Source organism: Rhinolophus sinicus, linkage group LG02 (assembly GCF_036562045.2).
Source record: "Rhinolophus sinicus isolate RSC01 linkage group LG02, ASM3656204v1, whole genome shotgun sequence".
Lineage (NCBI taxonomy): Eukaryota > Metazoa > Chordata > Mammalia > Chiroptera > Rhinolophidae > Rhinolophus > Rhinolophus sinicus.
Genome location: NC_133752.1, coordinates 196,450,272 through 196,470,705, shown reverse-complemented (window position 1 = coordinate 196,470,705; position 20,434 = coordinate 196,450,272). Strand labels below are relative to the sequence as shown.

General features: G+C 54.7%; 1 protein-coding gene across 2 annotated transcripts in view; it reads left to right on the top strand.

The window, feature by feature from the left end:
- The window catches only part of SHISAL1 (shisa like 1), a 130,052-nt gene that overhangs the window by 84,164 nt on the left and 25,454 nt on the right, over window positions 1-20,434 (top strand). For both annotated transcript variants that reach the window (XM_019739262.2, XM_074326525.1), the window contains exons 2-4: window positions 2,641-2,736; window positions 5,088-5,301; window positions 13,481-13,798. In XM_019739262.2, the coding sequence (XP_019594821.2) occupies window positions 2,641-2,736; window positions 5,088-5,301; window positions 13,481-13,798 (628 nt within the window). The remainder of the gene's footprint in view (window positions 1-2,640; window positions 2,737-5,087; window positions 5,302-13,480; window positions 13,799-20,434) is intronic.

The window sequence follows — 20,434 nt, the reverse complement described above, 5'->3', positions numbered from 1 at the left end:
TTCCCCGGTAGAAATCCTTTCCTAAGCACTTTCAAATGCTTTAATCTCCTTCATCCTCCCATGAGGGCCCTGAGGGAGGCCGGGAGGCTGCCCAGGCTCAGAGCAATTAAGCAGTTTACAGCCCGTGGGGCTGAGCTGGCTTCTGGGTGGGAGCAGAGAGGCCTGCTGGAGCGATAGGAGAGGCCCCTTCCCGGGCTGAGCCGTCATCATGAGTAATCACTGGCTAAGGCGTTTCCGTGTTATCCTTGGGTCGTGCCACTCCCTCTTCTTATTTTGGCTCAAACTTCAGAAGAATGGGTTCTGGTACCCTTGGTGCCACCACGCTGTCCGTCCTGCAGGTGATAAGACGGAGTCCCCGAGAGCAGGGCCAGGGTGGAATCCTGAGCCTGGCCTTGAGTGTGGCCCTGTCTCTTCTCTCTGAAGCCACCAGCGTCTGGTGGCTTCCTGCTTTGCCTGCCAAAAAGCAGGATTCAGAGCTGCCTAGGGCCTGGCTGTTGTTGCTGTACTCTCCCTGACCAGGCTGACGGCTCTTGAGGGCCAGGACAAGTCAGCTTGTTGGTGGCCCCCGGGGCCAGGCCCGAGCAGGTGCCCCAGGACAGTCTGGGCTATGTTAGAGGCCCACTGCTGTGGGCTACACATGGCCCTGTCCACGCTCCTCTTCCAAAACCATGTTCTCTGGCAGCCAACTTCTGCTGTGTGTGCACCTCTCGGATAATGGCGGGTGGGGGGCAGTGGAGAGCCTCACCAAGTGGGGGACAGGGCGGCCCTGACACCAGAACCAGGATGGAGGGGCAGAGGACCCACAGAAACCTGCTCTGCAGATGGGGGCAGCCCGGCCAGGAGGGCCCCACAGGGTCTCCACCGAGGCAGGTGCACGCTCTCCAGGTGCTCACCACCCTCACATCAGCTCCTGCTCCCAGGTGAGCATCCTCCACACCTCAGTGTAGATCCCAGCAGCCTCATGTGAGGGTGTGTGGTAGTGTCCTGGGGCGGCCGGAACAGAGAACCACAGACAGGGGCGTACCCAACGGAAATGTGTTCTCTCACAGCCTGGAGGCCAGAATCCGAGACCAAGGTGTCCGCAGGGCTGGCTCCTTCTTAACTAATTACATGTTCAACACCCCTAATTCCAAATAAGGTCCTATCCTGAGTTACTGGGGGTTAGGACTTCAACAAATGAATTTTGGGCGAACACAATTCGCACACCATAACGGGGTGCCATGAGGTTAGAGGGTGGTGTGCAGGCCCTCATTTGTCCCAGAGCCTGGCACAGTCAGTGCTCAGCAAGTTCTTCCCCATCGTGCGTCTCTACCCCTCCCCCACTGGCCTTCTGGTGTTGCTACCTCAGGGCCTTTGCACTGGCTGCTCTCTGGTCTGTAGCACTCCTCCAAGGAGCCACACCTCTGGCTCCCGTCTCACCCAAGTCTGCCCAGCTGTCACCTACACAGTGAGGCCAGCCCGACCACCCTGTCTAAAGCAGCTCCCACGCCCCCGCCGCCCCATACGCTTTGCTTTATTTCCCTCATAGCTCTTTTTTCTTATGGTGAAATACTCTTTACATAAAATTTACCGTTTTAACTATTTGTAAGTCATAGTTCAGTGAATTAAGTACATTCACATTGTGCAACCCATCACCACCACCATCCCCAAAATTCTTTCCACTTTCCCAAACTGGAACCATCCCCATTAAACACTGACTCCCCATTTCCCCTCCTCCAGCCCCCGCTGACCACATTCCACTTTCTGTCTCTATGAATTTGCTCTAGGGACCTCAGATCAGTGGAATCGTGCGGTCTTTGTCCTTTGGTGACTGGTTTATTTCACTCAGCATAATGTCCTCAAGGTTCATCTATATTGTAGCAAGTGACAGGATTTCCTTCCTTTTTAAGTCTGAATCGTATTCCGTGGTGTGTCTAGACCATCCTTTGGTTCACCCATTCATCTGATGATGGACAGCAAGGTTACTCCCACCTTTCGGCTCTTGTGAATGGTGCTGCTGTGAACACGGCTTGACAAGTATCCGTTCGAGTTCCTGCTTTCCATTCGGGCTATATCCTCTGGAGTCCGGAGCATTTTAAATATTCGTCTGTTTGTTTGCGTGCTGTCAGCCTTCCTCGCCAGAGTGCCACTGGGGCAGGGGCAGTTTCTATTTAGTTCTACTTCATGTCTGTGTAGTTCACTGCTGTTTCCCTAATGCCTGGAAGGTGCCTGGGCAATGCACACTTGCGGAGGGGTTAATGGAAGTCACGGTTAGTGACACAGCAGGGAGACCGGGGTCCTGCAAGCCCCTGGTGGAGCAGGAGCTCTCCCCAGCCAAGCCTTCTCATCCCCGTGTGCTCGCCCTGCCCACCGGCCTCACCCGCCCCATGGTTATTTCTACCACCTGAGCCACCCGTCCTCCTTTGATTAAGTCTCATTTTGCTGTGAAAAGAAAAGGAGGTGACAGTTGACTGGTGGGGGAAGGTCATTCATTCCAGAAAGGAAATTGGATGGTGCGTTTCATCCTCCACGCCAGGCTCCTGCTCCTGGCAAACTCGCTTTCGTGCGCGCACCACGTCCCCTGCTGTGGGCAGCGCAACCAGTGACTGTCCCCGCCGCCAGGCAGCCCACAGCCGGCCTCTCCTGGATCTCGTTAAACAGGCAGCTCTCGACGGATCGATGCAAGCCGAATGATGACCAGTTGTGGCCAGCAGTCCCTGAACGTGCTCACCGTCCTCTCGCTGCTGATTTCCGCAGGTAGAACCTCCGTGGGTGCGCAGCGGGAAGGGGAGGTGTGGGGGGCAGGGAATCCCTTCCCGGGGTCAGTGGGAGCCCACCCAGGGTGCTGGGTGCTCACAGGGGGTTCCCCTAGTTCCCTGCCCCACTGGCATCCCCCTGGTGAGGAGCTGTGGTTCGGTGCTGTGAGACCTACTGTGTGCTGCGCCCTACACACCTGCCCTCAGAGCTCAGCTGAGAGAGTCGGACATGGTGGCGTGTAGGGTGGCTGCCCGCCAGCCCTGGGAAAGGCCTTTACCAAATTCTCTTTGCTACCCCTGCACGTCAAAGTCAGGCGATGTCCTGGGCATCCCATTGCATTGGTGAGGAAATTGCGGCTTGGAGAGGGAACTGGCTAGCCTGTGACAACACAGCTAGTGAGGGGCTGCAATTCTAACCCCGGCAGCGTGACACTGGGGCCTCACCTCCCAACACCCACCAGCCTCCCAGTCCATCCCCATGACCCCAGCTGGGGCTGCAGATGGGCTCTCACTCTCCTGTTTATGAAGATGGGCAGAAACCAAGTCCTTCAGCTGCAACAAACTAGACCTGGCCAACCGAGAAGTCCGCCCTAGTCCCCACAGCAAAGGTGGCCACGAGCAACCCCCGAATGGCTCAGCCCTGGTCCCAGCAATGTACCTACTCTCTGTCTCTCTCTCCATGTGTCTCTCTCTCCCTGTCTCTCCCTCCCTCTGTCTCTGTCTCTCAGTCTCTGTTTTTCTTGGTACCAGTCATGCTTCCTTGCTCATTTCCAGCCCCCAGCATGCCATTGCCCTAGGCCAGTGGGTTGCAAAGCCATGCCCATCGGCGTCCCCTGCAGGACTCCCCCCACACCCTGTTCAGCACTTCTGATTCAGAAAGTCTGCTGAGGGGCCCGAGAACCAGCATTTCTGACCAGTCCTCAGAGGATGCAGACGTGGCAGGTCAAGAACCTCACTTTGAAACCGCTGCTCTGAGCCTCAGTTTTCTCCTCTGTCTGATGGGAGTACACGAGACTAATTGAGAAGGTGCATTCCCTGAGGCATACTTGTCTGCATCTGAGAAAAGGGTCTGTTTCCCAAGGTGGAGGTTGAGAGTGGGGCCTGGAGCTGCCCTGACTCCTGAAATGCTGGGACCCTTCTCCTGCAGTGGTCATAGCCACCCCCTGACCCATCCCTGTGGGAGAGAGTGCTGGACTTTGGGGCAGGGGCACAGGATTTCATGAGGCCACCCAGGCCACCCACCAGCCAGCGTGGCCCAGCTGGGACTCCCCTCAGGCAGCCCGGGCGGATGCGGTAGCTGTCTTGGCTGCCTTCCAATCACCTCTCACCGAGAGAGCTTTCGACTAGCTGGAGGAGCTTGGGCAAAACCAGTGCCTTTGTGGTAGGAGAAATTTATTCAGCCAAGAGGCCCCTTTTCAGCAATACAAATTAGATACAGCGATCCCTTTTATGAAGATACTAATTAAGTCCGAGACAGCGGCTCCAGGTTTTTTTCCATTGTTATTCGTTCAGGCTTTCTCTCCTGTTTATCACCATCCGCGCAACTAGTAAATGCCATCCTGGGTTGGCATCAGCATCGGTGGCTGAACAGGGGTCTCTCTCCTAGGCCAGGACAGCTGTCACTAGGAGGTGGGAGCGACCAGGACAGGCCCTTGGAGACCTCTGGGTCTAGGGCACTGACCCAGAGGGGATGCCCTTTTTCCACAAAGGTGACCCGCTTCTTGCACCCATGCTGCTCGCCACCCAGGCCAGCCTGGGCTGTTCAGCAGCCCCTGCTCCACCCCCTCACCCCCCCACCCCCACCCACTGTCCACACAGCGACAGAGGTTATTAAAACCAGTGATGGAGACGTGGAGAGGGCTCCCACATCCGGGCAGGCCTGGGATGGAGTTCTACTCCACCACCACTTAGACCTCTGAGCCTCAGTTTCTCCATCTGTAAAATGGGATCCCAGACCTGCCTGCTAGGGTAGCCAAGTGGGTCAAATGAGATAGAGCCTGTGAGACACATAGTAGGTGCACAGTTATGTCATGTTTTCTAGTTGAGTGCCTGCTGTATGCAGAGCTGCAGGAGGCTTCAGATTTGCCCTGCCCCCAAGAAGCCCCAGTCTGGGGGACACAGTATGAGCAGGACTGTGGTCAAGGGAGGCCTGGAAGGTGATGGGAGCCCAGAGAGGGCTTCCTGGCAGAAGTGAGGCTTGCATTGGACCCTCACCCCCCAGCCAGAGAAGAGACAAGCAGAACCTTAAAACAGACCCACCAGACCCTGCCTCTGGCACTCGTAGACGGGTGAGGGTCTCGGGCAGCTGGGCTTGGTGAGGGCCTCCACTGAGCCGGTGACTCTGTTTTCTAGTCTTGTCCGCACATTTCCGGGTCTGTGAGCCATACACGGACCACAAAGGCCGCTACCACTTTGGCTTCCACTGCCCCCGGCTCTCTGACAACAAAACCTTCATCCTCTGCTGTCACCATAACAACACGGTTTTCAAATACTGCTGCAACGAGACAGAGTTCCAGGCGGTGATGCAGACGAACCTCACAACCAGCTCCGAAGGCTACATGCACAAGTAAGTGCCACCCTGGGGCCACCCCCCGCTGCCACGGCGGGGGCCGGCCAGACACCCCATCTCCCGGGGCAGCTGCTGGGTAACCACTGCAAGGATGGGCGGGCCCAGAAGGAGTCTGGGAGAGTCTTCAGGCGACCCGGTTTTCTGGCCTGTTCTGCCCTCTGAGCTTTAGCCTTCTCATCTGAGAAATGGGCACCTGATGCCTGCCTCTCAGGGCTGCTGCAAAAGTTAAATGAGGTCAAGTATGTGGAACTTTGCAGGCAAAAAGGAATCCCTGGGACCCAAGTTCCTTCCTTCCTTCATTATTTGTTCAACAAATTTTGATTGACACTCTTGACCAAGCGTTTAATCCTATGCAGCCCCTTTGCTTCAGGTGATTAAACCACATGAGACCAGGGTCCTGAGGGAGAGGCCCATGAGTGTAGTGAAAGGAGTTTCCCAGCAGAAAAGCAGTGGGAATATGCTAAGATCTAAACAGCACGAATTGCTCTTATTATGAGTGAAACTGAACATCTTTTCACATATTTGAGAGCCATTTGTATTGTTTTTACTGTAAGCTAGCCGTGTATGTCCTTCACCATTTTCCTGTTGAGTTTTCGGCTGTTTTATTATTTGTTCACATGAACTCTTTATATATAAAGGAAATATGATGCATTGCAAATATTTTCCCAGTGTGTCTTTGAATTTGTGATGCTTTTTTCTCGTGCTTAATTTTTAATTGACATATAACCAAATTGTATCTAATTTTGTTTTTCTTTTATGTCTTCTGGGTTTTGTATCATACTAAAAAAGGCTTTCCCTACTCTGAGATCATTAAAAATTCCCTCATGTTATTTTTTACTTCTTTTATGTTTTAATTTTTTGTCTTCAAATCTTTAATCAGTCAGAAATTTATTTGGACGTAAATTTTGAGGTAGGAATAAAAATTTTTTTTTTTTTCCAAATGGGTAGCTAGTTGTCCCAACACCATCCACTGAATTGTCCATCTTTTCCCTGATGTGAAATGTAAATTTACCATATCCTATAATATACTAAATTTAACTACCCGTGTTTCCCCAAAAATAAGACCTAGCTGAACAATCAACTCTAATGTGTCTTTTGGAGCAAAAATTAATATAAGACTTGGTCTTATTTTACTATAAGACCGGGTCTTATATAATATAACATAATATATCATAATATAATATACTATAACATAATATAACATAATATATTACTAGGTCTTATATTAATTTTTGCTCCAAAAGACGCATTAGAGCTGAGTGTCCAGTGAGGTGTTATTTTCCGGGAAACACGGTATTAAAGTATTAAGTACGGAGTATTAAGTATTAAATGGATTCATTGGTCTGTCTATCCATATGTTAGCATCTCACTAGGTTCACTACTATGCTTGTGGCTTTTAATATGTTTTAAAGTCTTCTTGGTCTATTCCCCCTGACTCTTTTGTCATAGGAACTCTAGAATTAGCTTGTGTAGTACCTCTGCCAAAAAGAATCCAGTTAGTATTTTTCACTGAGATTGTGTTGACTTCATAAATTAATTCAATGAGAATTGACTTTTCATGATGCTGAATATTCCTATCCAAGAACACAGTATGTCTTTCCATTTGTTCAAATTTTCTTTCATCGTATTCTGGAGTTTTCTTTCTATAGATATTGTATATCTTTTGCATTTATTCCTACTTATTTCTTTTTATGGTGCTATTAGAAGGTCTGCAACTACCTAACTGAAATTTCTGATCTTTGTAATGCTTTTTCAGTTGATTCTCTTAGGTTTAATTATGCCGTTTGCAAACAATACCTCTATCTCCCGCTTTCTAGTTTTTAGGCCTCACTTCTTTTTCTTGTCCAATGGTGTTGTCGAGTACCTCTAAAACAGTCTTTAAAATTGTCAGCCATTCTTATCTTCTTCCTGACTTTATTGGGGATGTTTCATATATTTGCCCAATAAGCCTCACGCTGATTCTTGGGGTGAATATATATTTTTTTCATGATAAGGAAATATCCACTTGGAAGGAGTGTTTGTTGAATGACTGTTGAAGGGACTAGTTGTACTCCCGGGAGGTGGTGGGATGAAAGTTTGAGCCCCTATCTCACTGTCTGCTGTTGGGGTTTGAATGCTTTGCCACCATGCTGTGCCAGCTCAGGGGAAGTTGCTTCTTTCCTTTGGTCAGGCCAGCTCCCCAGCCTTTCTTTCTCAAATGCATGGGTGAAGATGGTCCCATCTGCTAAGGCCTTAGAATAATTCTGTGTGTTGTTTAGCAAGCAAGGCCTGTCTGTCACAAGGGCTGGAATCATGCCGAATCTGACCCAAGCCTTTTATAAGACCAAAGACTGATTCCCTGAGGGTGGAGGGTGGTGCCAGTACTGGGGTCAGGTCCCCAAGTGTAGTTACCGGCAGCAAGCCAGACAGAAGACAGAGGCTTGGCCAGACAGCCAGACTCTCCAAGCCTCTGGCAACTGGTGTCTGGGATCCTCATTTTGAAGCCCCCAGATTTCTATAATCTGCACATTTACACAGGATTTCACACAGAACACTCTGTCCTTTCAGCGCAGTGGGTCCTGGCTGCTTCTCATGAAGAGATGGACCACAAAATAAAGGCCTTCCCTCAGGGAGGAACAGATTACTGAAGATCAGAGGTTTAGCTCAGTTCTTATTCTTGAAGTTCAGGCGGCATTACAGAGCGTGCCGCATGTGGCAGGCTCTGGGCTCAACTCTGTTCCTCTGAAGTCACCTGGCAACCCATCCTTAGCCCACCCAACACATGAGGAAGATGAGGCTTGGAGCGGTTGAGTAACTTACCTGATTGAGGCAGCTGGTCAGTGGTGGAGCCAAGAGCCAGCCCAGGTCTGGAAGAGGCAGGTCTGAGTAGGAGAGGCCGAGAGCGGGGGTCGTCCTCTGTGGAGGCTGCTTGAGCATCCCTGGCCCCACCCACTAGGCTCCATGAGCACTTCGTCCCCAGCACCCCGGCTGTGACAACCAACCATCTCCTGATGCTGCCAAGTGTGGGTGCAGGGTTGTCCTGCTCTGGAGGGAGAACTCCTTCACTGTTCTCCACCGAGCACCCCTCCCCCTGCCACCTCCCTTCCACAGACGTGGATGGAGACCCAGCGTGGAACGGTGCCTGCCCGGTTGTGCGGTGAGCCTGTCCATCAACCAGGCCGCCCTGTCACAGTGCTGCTGGTGCCCCATGAGGGAGGCGTGCGCTTGATTCCATGCGTCCAAACGTTTGTAAGAAGGTGGGGGCCACGTGGCCCAGAGAAACGAGCATTTCCGGGCAGGCCCCCTGCAGCCAGAGTGTGGAGTGCGAGGGGAACCGGGGGGAGACGCAGTGCGGGCCAAGTGGGGCGGAAGGGGTGGCACTTGGACTTGTTCCTAGGGGCAGTGAGGGGGCAGCCCTGAGGGCTTTAGGCTGGTTTCTGCTCATGGATGGAGCATGGGACCAGGATCTGTGCACCATCAAGGACACCGCAGAAGCCATGATGGTGACCTGGGCAAGACTGGGCCCTGCTGAGTGGGAGGGAAGGAGCGACCCAGGAGATGACCAATCCGGAGCTCAGTTCAGGCCCTGGAAGCCCCGCCCAGACCCTGAGGAGAAGGCCTAAGCCCAGAGCTGGACCAGGGCCTTGCATCCAGGTGGGGCCTGTGGCAGAGACGGAGACTGGAGGTCGAGCTGGGGGAGTGGCAGACAGGCTGATGTCCTGGAGCTCTACGCAGGATGTGTCAGTGGACTGGGTCAGACAGGCCTGCAAGGCTGGGAGGTCGTCTGTGGCCCTGGGTGTGCAAGGGGAGCCAGGTAGAGTCTACCTCTGGGACTGTCCTGCCCTTTGGGGCTCCAGTCGTCTCCTGGGTGAGACAACTGTATTGCGTCATCAATTCTCACAGCTACTTTGAGAGAAAGAAAGAAGGGCCTGGGCCCAGACTGGTGCTGTCACCTGTTCCAGCTATAATGGAGACGTGAGGGATGCCTGGGCCCTTGCTCTGGCCACCGGGATCTGCCAACCCCCACCCCCACCCTTGTGCATCTAGAAAGCCAGGACTTGTCTGATGGTGGGGGTTGAGCCACATCTCAGCCAAGAGGCCACATGTTCCAACATCGCAGACCAGTTAGCACCCACCAGCAGCCTGTCTACATGGAGCAGGGCAGCCACAACCCTGGCCAGGGCCTTACGAAGATGCACAGGTTCATTAGTAGCAAAAACCTCCTGGGGCCGGCCCACCTTGCCCTCCCCGCCAGTGAATCAGCCAGGAGGCGGGATTTGTGATAGGGAAGAGGAAAGCACTTCTGATGACTTATTCATTTGTGTTTTTCTGGAGGACAGAATGGTTCGTTTTGGTTCTGGCTGCCTGGCGGAAAGGCAGGCAGAATGAGGGCTACAGCCCCGCCAAGCCTAGTGCCGTTGGCGACAGGCCACCTCCAGCCTCTTGGGCAGAGGGGCCCTTGGTGTTCAGGAGAAGTGTACTGCACACCTTCCCATGCAAGGTTCCGGGTGGGAGGCTGGCCACACAGCAGCCACACCCAGGGCCCTGCACAAGCAGTGGGAGCATTTGCTCTGGGCACGGGTGGGATGGGGCGTGAAGGGTCAGCAGTCAGCTCTCTCTGGGGACAGGGAACGTCTCTCTGGCAGAGGTGGCGTGGAGTGGAGTCTTGTTCAATTCATGGGTGTTCCTTCACTAGGCAGATGGACTTCTGGGGGTGGGTGCGTGGGAGAGGCTTCTAGGACTACAAAGAATCCTCAAAGGCCTCAGGGTGAAGGGGATGAGTTGTCCCTCTTCCCCATCTGTACACAAAACCTCGTCCCTTTCTGGGAAGAGCTGTCCTTTCCCATTGCCCAGAAGTGTTTCAGCCACACTGATGGCCAGCAAGTGGCAATTGGCCGGGCCTGAAGACCCCGTGCCCTGGGTTTCCTCCAGATGGGCATGGTCCTGCAAGCCCTTCCATCACCATCCAGCACATATCAGGCTGAGGCCAGTCCCTGAGTGGGGTCAGAAGTTCCAGGATGTTCTTGTCAGTTGGCCAATCCCATCAAGTCCTGTTAAACATAAAACCTACACAAATACTGGCAGCCTTGTAAAGACTGAGGAGGTTCTAGCTTCCGTGGTGTTTCCTAATCTGAATACATTCCCCCAAGCCAGCGACAGGAGACAAATAAACATTTATGAGCACTTAAAGTAATGTGAGGGGCCTCACACCAACACCTTTCATCTATGTAAAGGTGTTAGCTATAAAGAAGGTCCTGCTAGCCCCATTGCCCAGAGCTGAGGATCAGAGAGGGTGAAAACTTGCCTGTAGTCCAACAGCACACAAGTAGTAGAGCAGGGTTTGAGGCAGGTGTATCAGTCATCCAGGCTCAGTTATGCTGACATAACGAGCAGCCCCAGATCCCTGGGGCTCGAGACACAAAGACTTATTTTTGGCTCACACTCCATGTCCCTCTCAGGTCACCTGTGGGTCTGTTTATGGTGCATTCTGTGACCCAGGCTGATCGAGCAGTTTCCAGCTGTGGTAGGATGTCCCCACAGCAGAGAGAAAAGAGAGGTGGTGAAAGCAAAGGGTGACTCCCACTCTGGAGCATCCATGACACTTCTGCTCATGTTTTCTTGGCCGAAGAGTGTCACATGGCCAAACACGTTACCAGCAAGGCAGGAAGAGGTGCAGGACAGAGCCTGTGGGCAGGCTTGCATGAAGGGACAGTGAGTATAATGAACTCCACTTCATGGGCCCAAAGCTAAAAAGGTGCCCTTGTGCCCTGTTCCCACATGCCTCCCTTAGCCCCTGTGGTTGCTGCCATGGCAACCACTGAGGAAAAGCTTGATGCTTAGGGTAAATCTGTGGGGGCTCCAGGGGAGGCTGCAGAGAGGGTGCTGGGGAAAGCAGTGGGTCGGGGGCTGGAGCGTCCTCTGTCCTTGTAGACTTCTATCCTAGGACTCCTGCCTCAGCTTACCAGATGGGTGCTGGCCTCTATTCCCTGGGGGGAATTCCACATCCAGATGTCTCCAGGCAAATCCAGCTTTCCCTTGAAATAAGGCTGTCAATCATTCACACCTTAGCCTAAACAAGCCCCGGAGGCAGCTGCAAGCCTCATGGAGGTGGTGGCTGTAGGCAGAGCTGTCGGAAGGAGTGAGGGCAGCTGTGATACAGTATTGCCAGGTTCCTTATTCCTCAAGCAGACACTAAGCCCCGAGCACCCGCAGTGCCTGCTCCGTGCTAGTGCTCAGGAGACGCATGCCGAGGCCTCCCCCTCAAGGGGCCACCAGTGAAGGGGAGGAAGGCCTTCCAGTCAGAGGAGAGCCCAGCCTGGTAGGGGTTTGGGGGAGCGGGCAAAATGGGGGAAGCAGCCCCCATCTAACTGCTGAGGCCAAGGCCGGGCTGGGGGTGAACTGAGCCCGAAGATCTAGAGTCTAGACACTGAGGCCAGGAGGGATTCCACACCACCTCCTCCAGGCCCAGAGAGGTGCAGGGATTCCTCCAGGCCACACAGTAGAGGAAGAACCAGACCTCCTGGCTCCAGGCCCGTGCTCCCCAGCTCCAGATAGGGCCTAGAGGGACCTGCTGTGGGGACCCAGGACAGGGAGGGGCCCGTCTGGTGAGAGCTGGGTCGGGTCCCTCCCTGTGGGATGTGGGCAGAGAGGCTGGGCACTCTCTCTGCCTCTCAGTGGCGTGCGGTCTCCCCACCACCCGCCAGCACACACACCCCTGAACAGGTGTCTGCAGCAGGGAGCAGACGGAGGCGGTATCTGAGTGATGAATAAATCGGTTCCTTTACACAGCCACAGTCCCTGGGGAACCCTGTGTGGAGCACAGCAGCCCCAGCCACAGTGGCAAGCCCAGGGTGCAAGGGGAGACGCTGACCTGGCCTGGGCATGAGGACATACACTGAACAGACAGCGTGGCCCCAGATGGTGTGGGTGGGCTTGAGGGGCGTTTTGCCCAAAGGAGGGGCCTGACTCTGCCCTTCTGTGGGGCAGACTCTGCCTCTGTAAGAAGGGCAGCATGTTTGAAGGCTGCCTGGGGGAAGTGGTCTCCAAGAGGGGCCAGTGGGAGTCAGGCAAGAGAGGAAGGAGTTGCAGAAACAGAACGGGCAGCCCAGGAAGAAGGCACAGCTTGTGCAAAGGCCTGGTGTGGGAGCAAGCAAAGCACATTGCTCAGTGAAGACACAGCTTGGCCCGGGAGCCAGGCTTCACAAAGGGGTTGTGAGCATTTGCAGCTTAAAACCCTCCATCATTTCTGCTTCTGGAGGGCGGAGCAGTCCTTGGTGGGGAAATGTTGGGTGAAAGAATAAGAAAAATGATGTCAGGGGGCCCTGAGACCCCCATCAGCATACAGTCTGGTGGTGCCTGGTGAAGAGGACCTAGTGGGGGAGGGGAAAGAGGGAGGGTCTGAAAGGTGACTGATGGGACGGACAGGACTAGTGACAGCTGCATGGGGTGTGGGGAGGACAGCTGAGCTGACAACTGGGTTCTGAGAGAGAGAGAAACGGAGCAGGATGGAAGGGAGCTGGTGGTGGGCGGGGGAGGTGTGCCCTGGCTGAGTTCCACACAGCTGTGGGGGTGTGAGGTGGCTCGTGTAGATGCTGAGGGACAGGGGTTACAGTCTGGAGCTTGGGTCAGTTTGTCCTAAGACGACAGACTTCCTGCATTTGCCCTGGGCCCAGTAAGGTGGGGAGGAGCTGGCAGTGTGGGGGGCAGTGAGGAGAGCAGCAGGGGCTCCCCAGGTGCTGGGAACAGCATAAGCCAAGGCCAGGAGGGTGGGCAAGCAGGGGCACCCACAAGCGACAGCTGGCAAGTCCAGGCGTAGCACCAGTGTGGGGTGGGGCATAGGGTGAAGGTAGGGGCCACCACATCCTGGGAGCCCCAAATGCCAAACTGAGAATTCCTCCCAAAGGGGGAAATTGGATGGCTTTCCAGATTTTCATGGTCTGGTCAAAGGCTTAACAGTGGGGGCCCCCAGGATCAGGGTCCAAGGACTTGGGGTTCTGGGTAGATGCTCGGGTGGGGGCAGGGCCCAAGACAGGACTCCAGGGATCTGGGGGGAGGCAAGCAGGGCAGGTGGGAAGAGGACGAGGATGAGGAGGGTGGGCATGAGGAGAGGGCGCCAGGTCTCCTCCCCCCATCCCCCACCGCTCTGGGGCAGGGTCGCTGTCATCTCCTCTCAGGCTCTCTCTCTGCTTCTCCCCAGCAATTACACCGCCTTGTTGGGAGTGTGGATCTATGGCTTTTTTGTGCTGATTCTGCTGGTCCTGGATCTTTTGTACTACTCGGCGATGAACTACGACATTTGCAAGGTTTACCTGACGCGGTGGGGCATCCATGGACGGTGGATGAAACAGGACCCCCGGCGGTGGGGGAACCCTGCCCGGGCCTCTCGGCCGGGGCAGCCCGCCCCGCAGCCCCAGCCTCCCCCGGGTCCCCTGCCACAAGCCCCCCAGGCCGTGCACACGCTGCAGGGAGACGCCCACAGCCCACCGTTGGTGACCTTCCAGAGTTCGTCTGCCTGGTAAGTGGCTGCGATCAGGGCCCAGGCCTCCCTGGGTCACTTGTCTTTGACAGGCTTGGAAGACAGCAGATCACTAGTGTTTGGCTGGTTGATGACCTGGTTATTTGCGTATCTTATTTGCCAAAAAGGATTTTAAGTTGCCCATGGTGACATGTGCCTGAACAGGAAGGTCAAAGTGAGAGGTGGAAACAGAGCTTGGAAGCACAGCTTGTGGGTTTGTTGCACTTAGAGCCTGGTATGAGAGTAAGTGTCACTGAGCATTACATAGAGTTGTGAATTTCCTGGCTGCCATGGCAATAGGGGAAATTAGATGGCTTTCCAACTTCTCATGGTCTGGTCAAAGGAAACAAACCAGCCTCTTAGGGGCTCGGGAGAAGTGCTCTTCAGAATGAAGTTAGAAAATGAGCATATTCCTGGGTTCCATTGTAAGCATCTGCAAAGTCACAGAGCATCTGAGGTGACACAATACAGGCGGGCTGCTCAGTGATGGCTCAGGGAGGGAAGGAAGCCAGCAAGGAGGTGGGATCTCAGGGTGTTGCAGGGTGGCTGCCCCAGCACAGCCCTGCCCAGGGCGTGGATTCTAACCTGGCCTCCTCTACTCTGAATGCCATGTTTGCCTAGTCCCAGTCTGGGGGTGGGGGTGTCCCTGGGCAGTGCAGAGATGGAGGCAGAGAGGAGGGCCTGTGTATTTTGGAGCAGGAGCCCACTGTGCAGCCGGCCAGTGCCGAGGGCGGGAGTCAGGCTCTGCAGGAGCCAGGCTGAGAGCACATGCCTCGATCCAGGGGTGGGGTGAGGGGTTCCAATGCCCTGTGGGGGCTGAGCTGTAGCCAGGGGAGCACCATCCCAGTACCTCACAACACGGAGCCCAGGCTGTAGGACCGAAGTGCCAAACCTGCGACGCAGTGGTCCCTGCCAAGTCCATGAGCTTGCAAGTCCGGACCTGGGTTCAAGTCCCAGCTGTGCATTGACCAGCTCATAATTTCAGGAGTTACTTCACCCCGCTTAACTTTCCAATCCCTGGGAAGGAGTGGAGAGTAAGATGTACCCCTCCCTGGCTTGTCTTGAGGATTAAATGCCCGGCACAGAGTAGGTGCTCGGTGTACTGTTGCTACGTCCTTGCAGGAGATGCAATCAACCTAGTTAATGATCATTTAAATAGCTAATGGATAGTGACCTTTTCAATAATGAATGGCTTAAATAATTAATACGGTACACTTAGATCAGCTTGTGCTTATTGATTAGATAATTGCCCCATCTATCATGCAGGAGACAAAGACACAGGCTTGCTCAGCAAAGTTTGACAAATCTCGACTAAGCAGGTCCTCTGGGTGGGGGGTCCTGGGGATGTAGAGGTGATGGGTGGGGAAAAGGCTGGTCTCCCCCTTGAGGAGTGGGGAGCAGAGGCACAGCCCACCCAAAGGTAAGGACAATGAAACGTCTGTTGGCCCAGCTCCGTTGGTAGGGCTTTCTGAAATATGGGTCTCTCGCAACGAACACACTGGGGTGTTTGTCAAAATAAATGCCTGGGTCTCATCCAGACCCTACTGACCAGGAATCTCTGAGAGTATTGCCTGTAGACACTACAGTTTGAGAACAGGAAAACGTTGTTACCAGTAGCCGAGTTTTTGGAAAACTGAGCCTCAGTCATTTAAAGGATGGCGTCCTTTCTCTCTTGGCAGGGCGTCACTCCACTTCCTGAGTCACAGCCTCTGGCGGGAGAGTTCTGTCTCCCCCTTGCTGTTTCCCTCTGTCTGTCTCCTTAGGCTCCTCCCTTCCACTTTGCATGCTTTGTCCCCTGCTGTGTGCAGGCACTGAGTTCAAGGCCGCCAGCTGGGGAGGGGAGCTTGGCTGGCCTGTTGGGACTGTGTGTCATGGCCAAGTTTGTAGTATTGGGTGAGAGTTTGAGCGCGCGGTCATGGGCTCTGCCCTCTGAATGGGGACACGTTTGACTTTGGATCTCAGAGCCTCTTCGTGTCCCACCTGGTTCTCATATACTTGTATGTGGACTCAGAACGGTGTTTCCATAATCATATGAGTGTTCGTTGAAAAACGATCGTCAGAAACCTACAGGGATGTGATGTCAGATCAGGGATCCACGCACTGCCTTCCAGCTCCATTCTGTCCTTGACACGGAGCTGTGACCTTGAGTGAGGAACTTCTTGTTGGGCTTCTGTTTTGCCAACCAAGGGGAGAGAGGATGGACTTGGAGAGGCAAGCGGACCTCTACCTCGCTGGGCCTGCTGGCGAGTGGCCATGGCTCTAGGCACATTTATTGAGCAATTTATTGAGCACTTGCTGTGTTCAGACACTGTAATTCTCACTACAGCCCCATGGGCTCGGTGCCAGAAGCACAGAGAAGTGGAGTAGCTTTCCCAAAGTCACCAGCAGCTCGAGCAGTCTGGCTTCTGAGCCCCCTGAGCCCCCTCCACTTGCTCCGGGCTCCCTGTGCTCTGTGCCACAGGCGTCCCTACACCTCCCGTGTCAGGCTGTAGAAAGGGCACCAGGGTGTGTGCCCATCTTCCTCTAAATTGTTCAGTTTGGCTCAAGTTTCCCAAACAGCCCCCACTTCGAGCTCTGTGCTGGGTGCTGGGGACACAGGACACGTGGGGCACACAAAGACACAAAGACACCACAGAATGACGTGATACAGCCTGGGGTGGCACAGGCGGAACAGGGACAGCCAGGGCAGAGCTGAGCAGGTCTGAGGTTCAATACGCTTGCCTTGTACACCCGAGGGGCGGTGGGGTCTCAGGTGTCCTGGACAGAGGTGCCCCAGCCAAGGCTTTTGGAGGTCTGCTGCCATGTGGTGGGTGTGGTCACGTCCTTGTCATCGAGTGTCACGGGGAGTGTGGCTGGAGAGGCGGCTGGGGCAGGAGTGGGCTGTAATCAGTGTTTCTCCCAGAGCAAGAGCTAGGGTCTGTGCTGCTTCATTTCCAAATCGTCACCCTGGATCCTCCAAACGCCCCCATTCCAGCGGGGTGATCGCTTCCCCCGGCATTGCCCAGATGCGTCCCCGTTGAGCACAGATCCCGTCAGCTACTTCTCTGCTTGTTCACCTCTAGGGATCCCCATACCCCCACTCTGGCCCAGCACCCCCACTCAGCTCTCTTATCTCAGCAGGAGCAGCCCCCTCGTTCCTTCCTGCCCAGAGGGCCTGCTTACCCCTCTTTTCCTGCATCCTGATGTGGCCCCTCCTTCCCCCAAACCTCTTGGCCTCCCCGGGGACCCTTGGTTCACAGCTGTCTGTGACCTGGGTTGATCGCCCCTCTGCCCTCCGTGCCCTCCCCGTTCAGCAGGCCTCTGCCCGCAGCAGCAGGGACCACTCACAGTCCCCCCAGGTCAGAGTCCTGCCACCAGCACTGGGCCTGACCTCCGGCTGCCGGACTTCTGACCGAAACCTGACTCAACCCCCAGCCCCTCATGGCCCAGCCTCCGTGTGGTGTCATAGCCACCACTGGTCGGCCAGTCACCATGAGCACGTCACAGCCTGACAGTCACATCGAGAAATGCCAAAGCCTGTGAGCAAGGCCAGGAAGCTCTTTAACGCTCATCAAATGACTTGAAAGGCTTCTCTTCCCTCTGTGTCCCTTTCAGGAGCCTCCTGCCGGTGGCAGCTGCTCCCTAAGTGTCCCCTCTCGCTCTCATTTTCGACTTCCATCTCCAGAACGCTGCAGCCTGTGGCCTCTGTCCTTCTCGCCTCCCTTGTCCCAGCTCTGTGTTTTGTGGGTAACCCAGCTTCTCCAGTTCCTGGAGCTTCTCCTGTCTTGGCCTGTTCCCCACTTTCTCTTCATAGAGGAAGCAGGAGCATGAGAAAAGACCACAGTGACCTTTGAAGTCGCATGACATTTGCGGATTTCCTGTTGCCTAAGGGAGAACCATACCCTTTGCCCCAACCCGCTCACCCTTGTCAAGAACACCCTCCAGCTTTTTGCAGAAACAGTTCATGCCTCAGAACCTCCTTCCTGACGAAGCTCAGGCCCCACTTTCTTCCTGCCTCTGTGGCCAGAGCCCTTGGTGTCTGGTTTCTGCAGGGAGGACACCAGCCAACGGCAAGTCATGCCAGACAAAAAGGGGAGAAGACCAAATATCTTCTTTCCTTGGCATCACATTCAATACCAAGGCCTCCGGATTGGAATTCAGAAGACAGGGAATGTCCCAAGACGGACCAGAGTTTCAAATCCTTGTGGCTTCCAGCTGGCTGAGGAAATGCTGGACCTGTCCCCTCTAATCCCTGTCCTTCCTGCCTGGGGCCTGGCCTCGGGCCTGGCCTCCACCCACCCTAGCCGAGTTTACACAGAAGGCCCTGCCCCTCCTTCACCTGCTCTGTTTTCATCTTGTTCCCACGCTTTCACACGGTGTTTGCTCACTGTCGCTGCTCCATGACCAGGGAGGACCATGGGGGCGGGGGTGACAGAAAGGCCCAAAGGCAGACGCCACACCTGCTGTGTGTCCTCAGAGGAGTTGCTGGCTGTCTCTGAGTCTCAGTACCTCCCTTGGACAATGATGATGAGAGGTGAAGGAGGGCACACAGAAGTTTCTGGCCCAGTGCTGAGCACACAGTAGGGTGGAAGGGAACGTTGATTTTCCCAGGGAACACCCCTTTATCGTTCAACCAGCTACCCCTGGGGAGGGCAGGCGAGGATGCTCACAGAGCCAGACGTTTTGGTAAAGAACGGGAGGTGTGGCCCCAGGAGGAAGCTTGGGTTTGCTGCAGGGGAGCGAATTCTAAATAATAGCCAACCCTTGAACACAGGTGTAGGTGGGCACCGTGCCGAGCGCTCAGATGGGTGCCCTATGAATATAAGGATGAGGGTTTTGTCTACTTGGTTCGATGCCTCATCCCCAGTGTCAAACACTTATTGGACGAGTCTCCATTTTGCAGATGATGAAACTGAGGCAGAGAGGTTCGGTAACTGGTCTGGGTCCCCCAGCTGGTCACCAGCAGATGCAGCATTTGAACACAGGCACTCTGTTCCAGCCAGCTTGGAGGACTGCTCGTCTGTCACGGCCGGCTCTCCAGCCGGGTCCCCTCCGCCAGGGAGTCGGACGGGAGAAGACAGGCAGGAGTCAGGAAACAGAGCTCAGGGCCTCTGGATGCCGCTGAAGCCTTGGGCAGGAACCGGAACCGTGGGCAGGGGGAGAGGCAGGGCAGGGAGAAGGCAGGGTGTGGGGTCCAATTCTGGCCCAGAGAGGAGCAGGTGACCCCACGTCTGTCCTAGGCCAGGCCCAGTCCTGGGCTGACTCTGGTGCACACGATGGCAGTGAGCTGTGATGAGAGGAGCCGGGGGCCACGTGCCCAGCCTGGGCATCAGGGAGCACTTCCTGGAGGAGGTGATGGCTGGAATGATCTTCAAGGATGAGTTGGGGTTAAAGGTGTGGTGGTGCCGGGAGGCCGAACAGTGTGTGCCGAGGCCTGCGTGAGGGTCAGGCCTGCCGGGTCTCTGCAGGGAGCAGCTGTGCAGGGCAGAGTGCACATCAGGCTTCTTTTTCTGATAGAATTCTAAGATTCTTTTTCTGTGAAACGCTCTTTACTGATAATATTCCACGAGAGGCCAGAAATACCCCCCGAGGAAGTCTCCCGGGGTTAAGGGCCTTCTCTCTTTCTGCTTTTTCCCAGTCCCGGGGGCCACCGTACACCCAACAGAGACCCCAACTCAGCCCTTGAAGGAAGCAGGCTAGGTGCCCAGGACACACCAGCCCCCAGGGTCTGGAAGAAAGGACCAGGCCACCTCCAAAGTGACTAGGGTCTATACTGGTAGATTTTCCCACTTGACTTACTCGATTTACCAATGAGTGAAGTGTGGTGTTGGAGCAGAGGGGAAACCTCCGGGCAGTCCAGTGTTCGAATCCCACAGCTACCTCCCGAGTCACGTGACCCAGACGGGTCCTGCAGATCTCCACCCCTCCCTGCCCGCAAGGCTCAGGGGTTGGCAGGAGGGGGCGATGAGATGCCCAGAGAGGCCCGGTGCCCAGAGCCAGAGCACGAGGATCGTTATTGCAAGTCCTAATTATTCTTTCCCTGTTTTAGCTGCTTCCTCCCCCAAGAAGCAGGCACAGTTTCCTTTCTTCTTAGACCTAATTTTTCATCATAAAATTGCCCGTGCTCGCTGAGAACCTGGGGAGGGTGGACACCAAATGGCCTCAGCGCTGAATACAGCCCATTGACCCCTGCAGCCTTCATCGTCCTCAACACATTGTTTCACTTTATAGTCTTTGCCATCCGCTCATAAAATTGTGCATCTCGGATTTTTAATTCAACATGATGTCCTGGCGAGCTTCCTGCATTATTGAGAAGTTTTGTAACCATTGCTTTAATGGCTGCATTAATTGTCCACTGAGAGATTGTGGTTCATAACTCAGTGGCCCACTTCCCTGTCTCGGGCCACCTGGGGGGCTTCTGATTTCCCACCTGTAATGGTTCTCCTTCCGCTTCTCAGAGCATCACCGTGACTCGTGCCCTGGGTCCCTCGGTCTCCAGGATGAGAGGGTTTCCAGATGTGGGCATTGAAACGCCTCCACACCCCTGCCCGGGCGAGGCCGCCCAGCGACCCAGCGCTCCCTTCTTCCAGAAGCCGAGCACCTACATTTGAACAACTCCATCTGCTATGAAGCACTACTTCTTTACAGGCAGGAAGC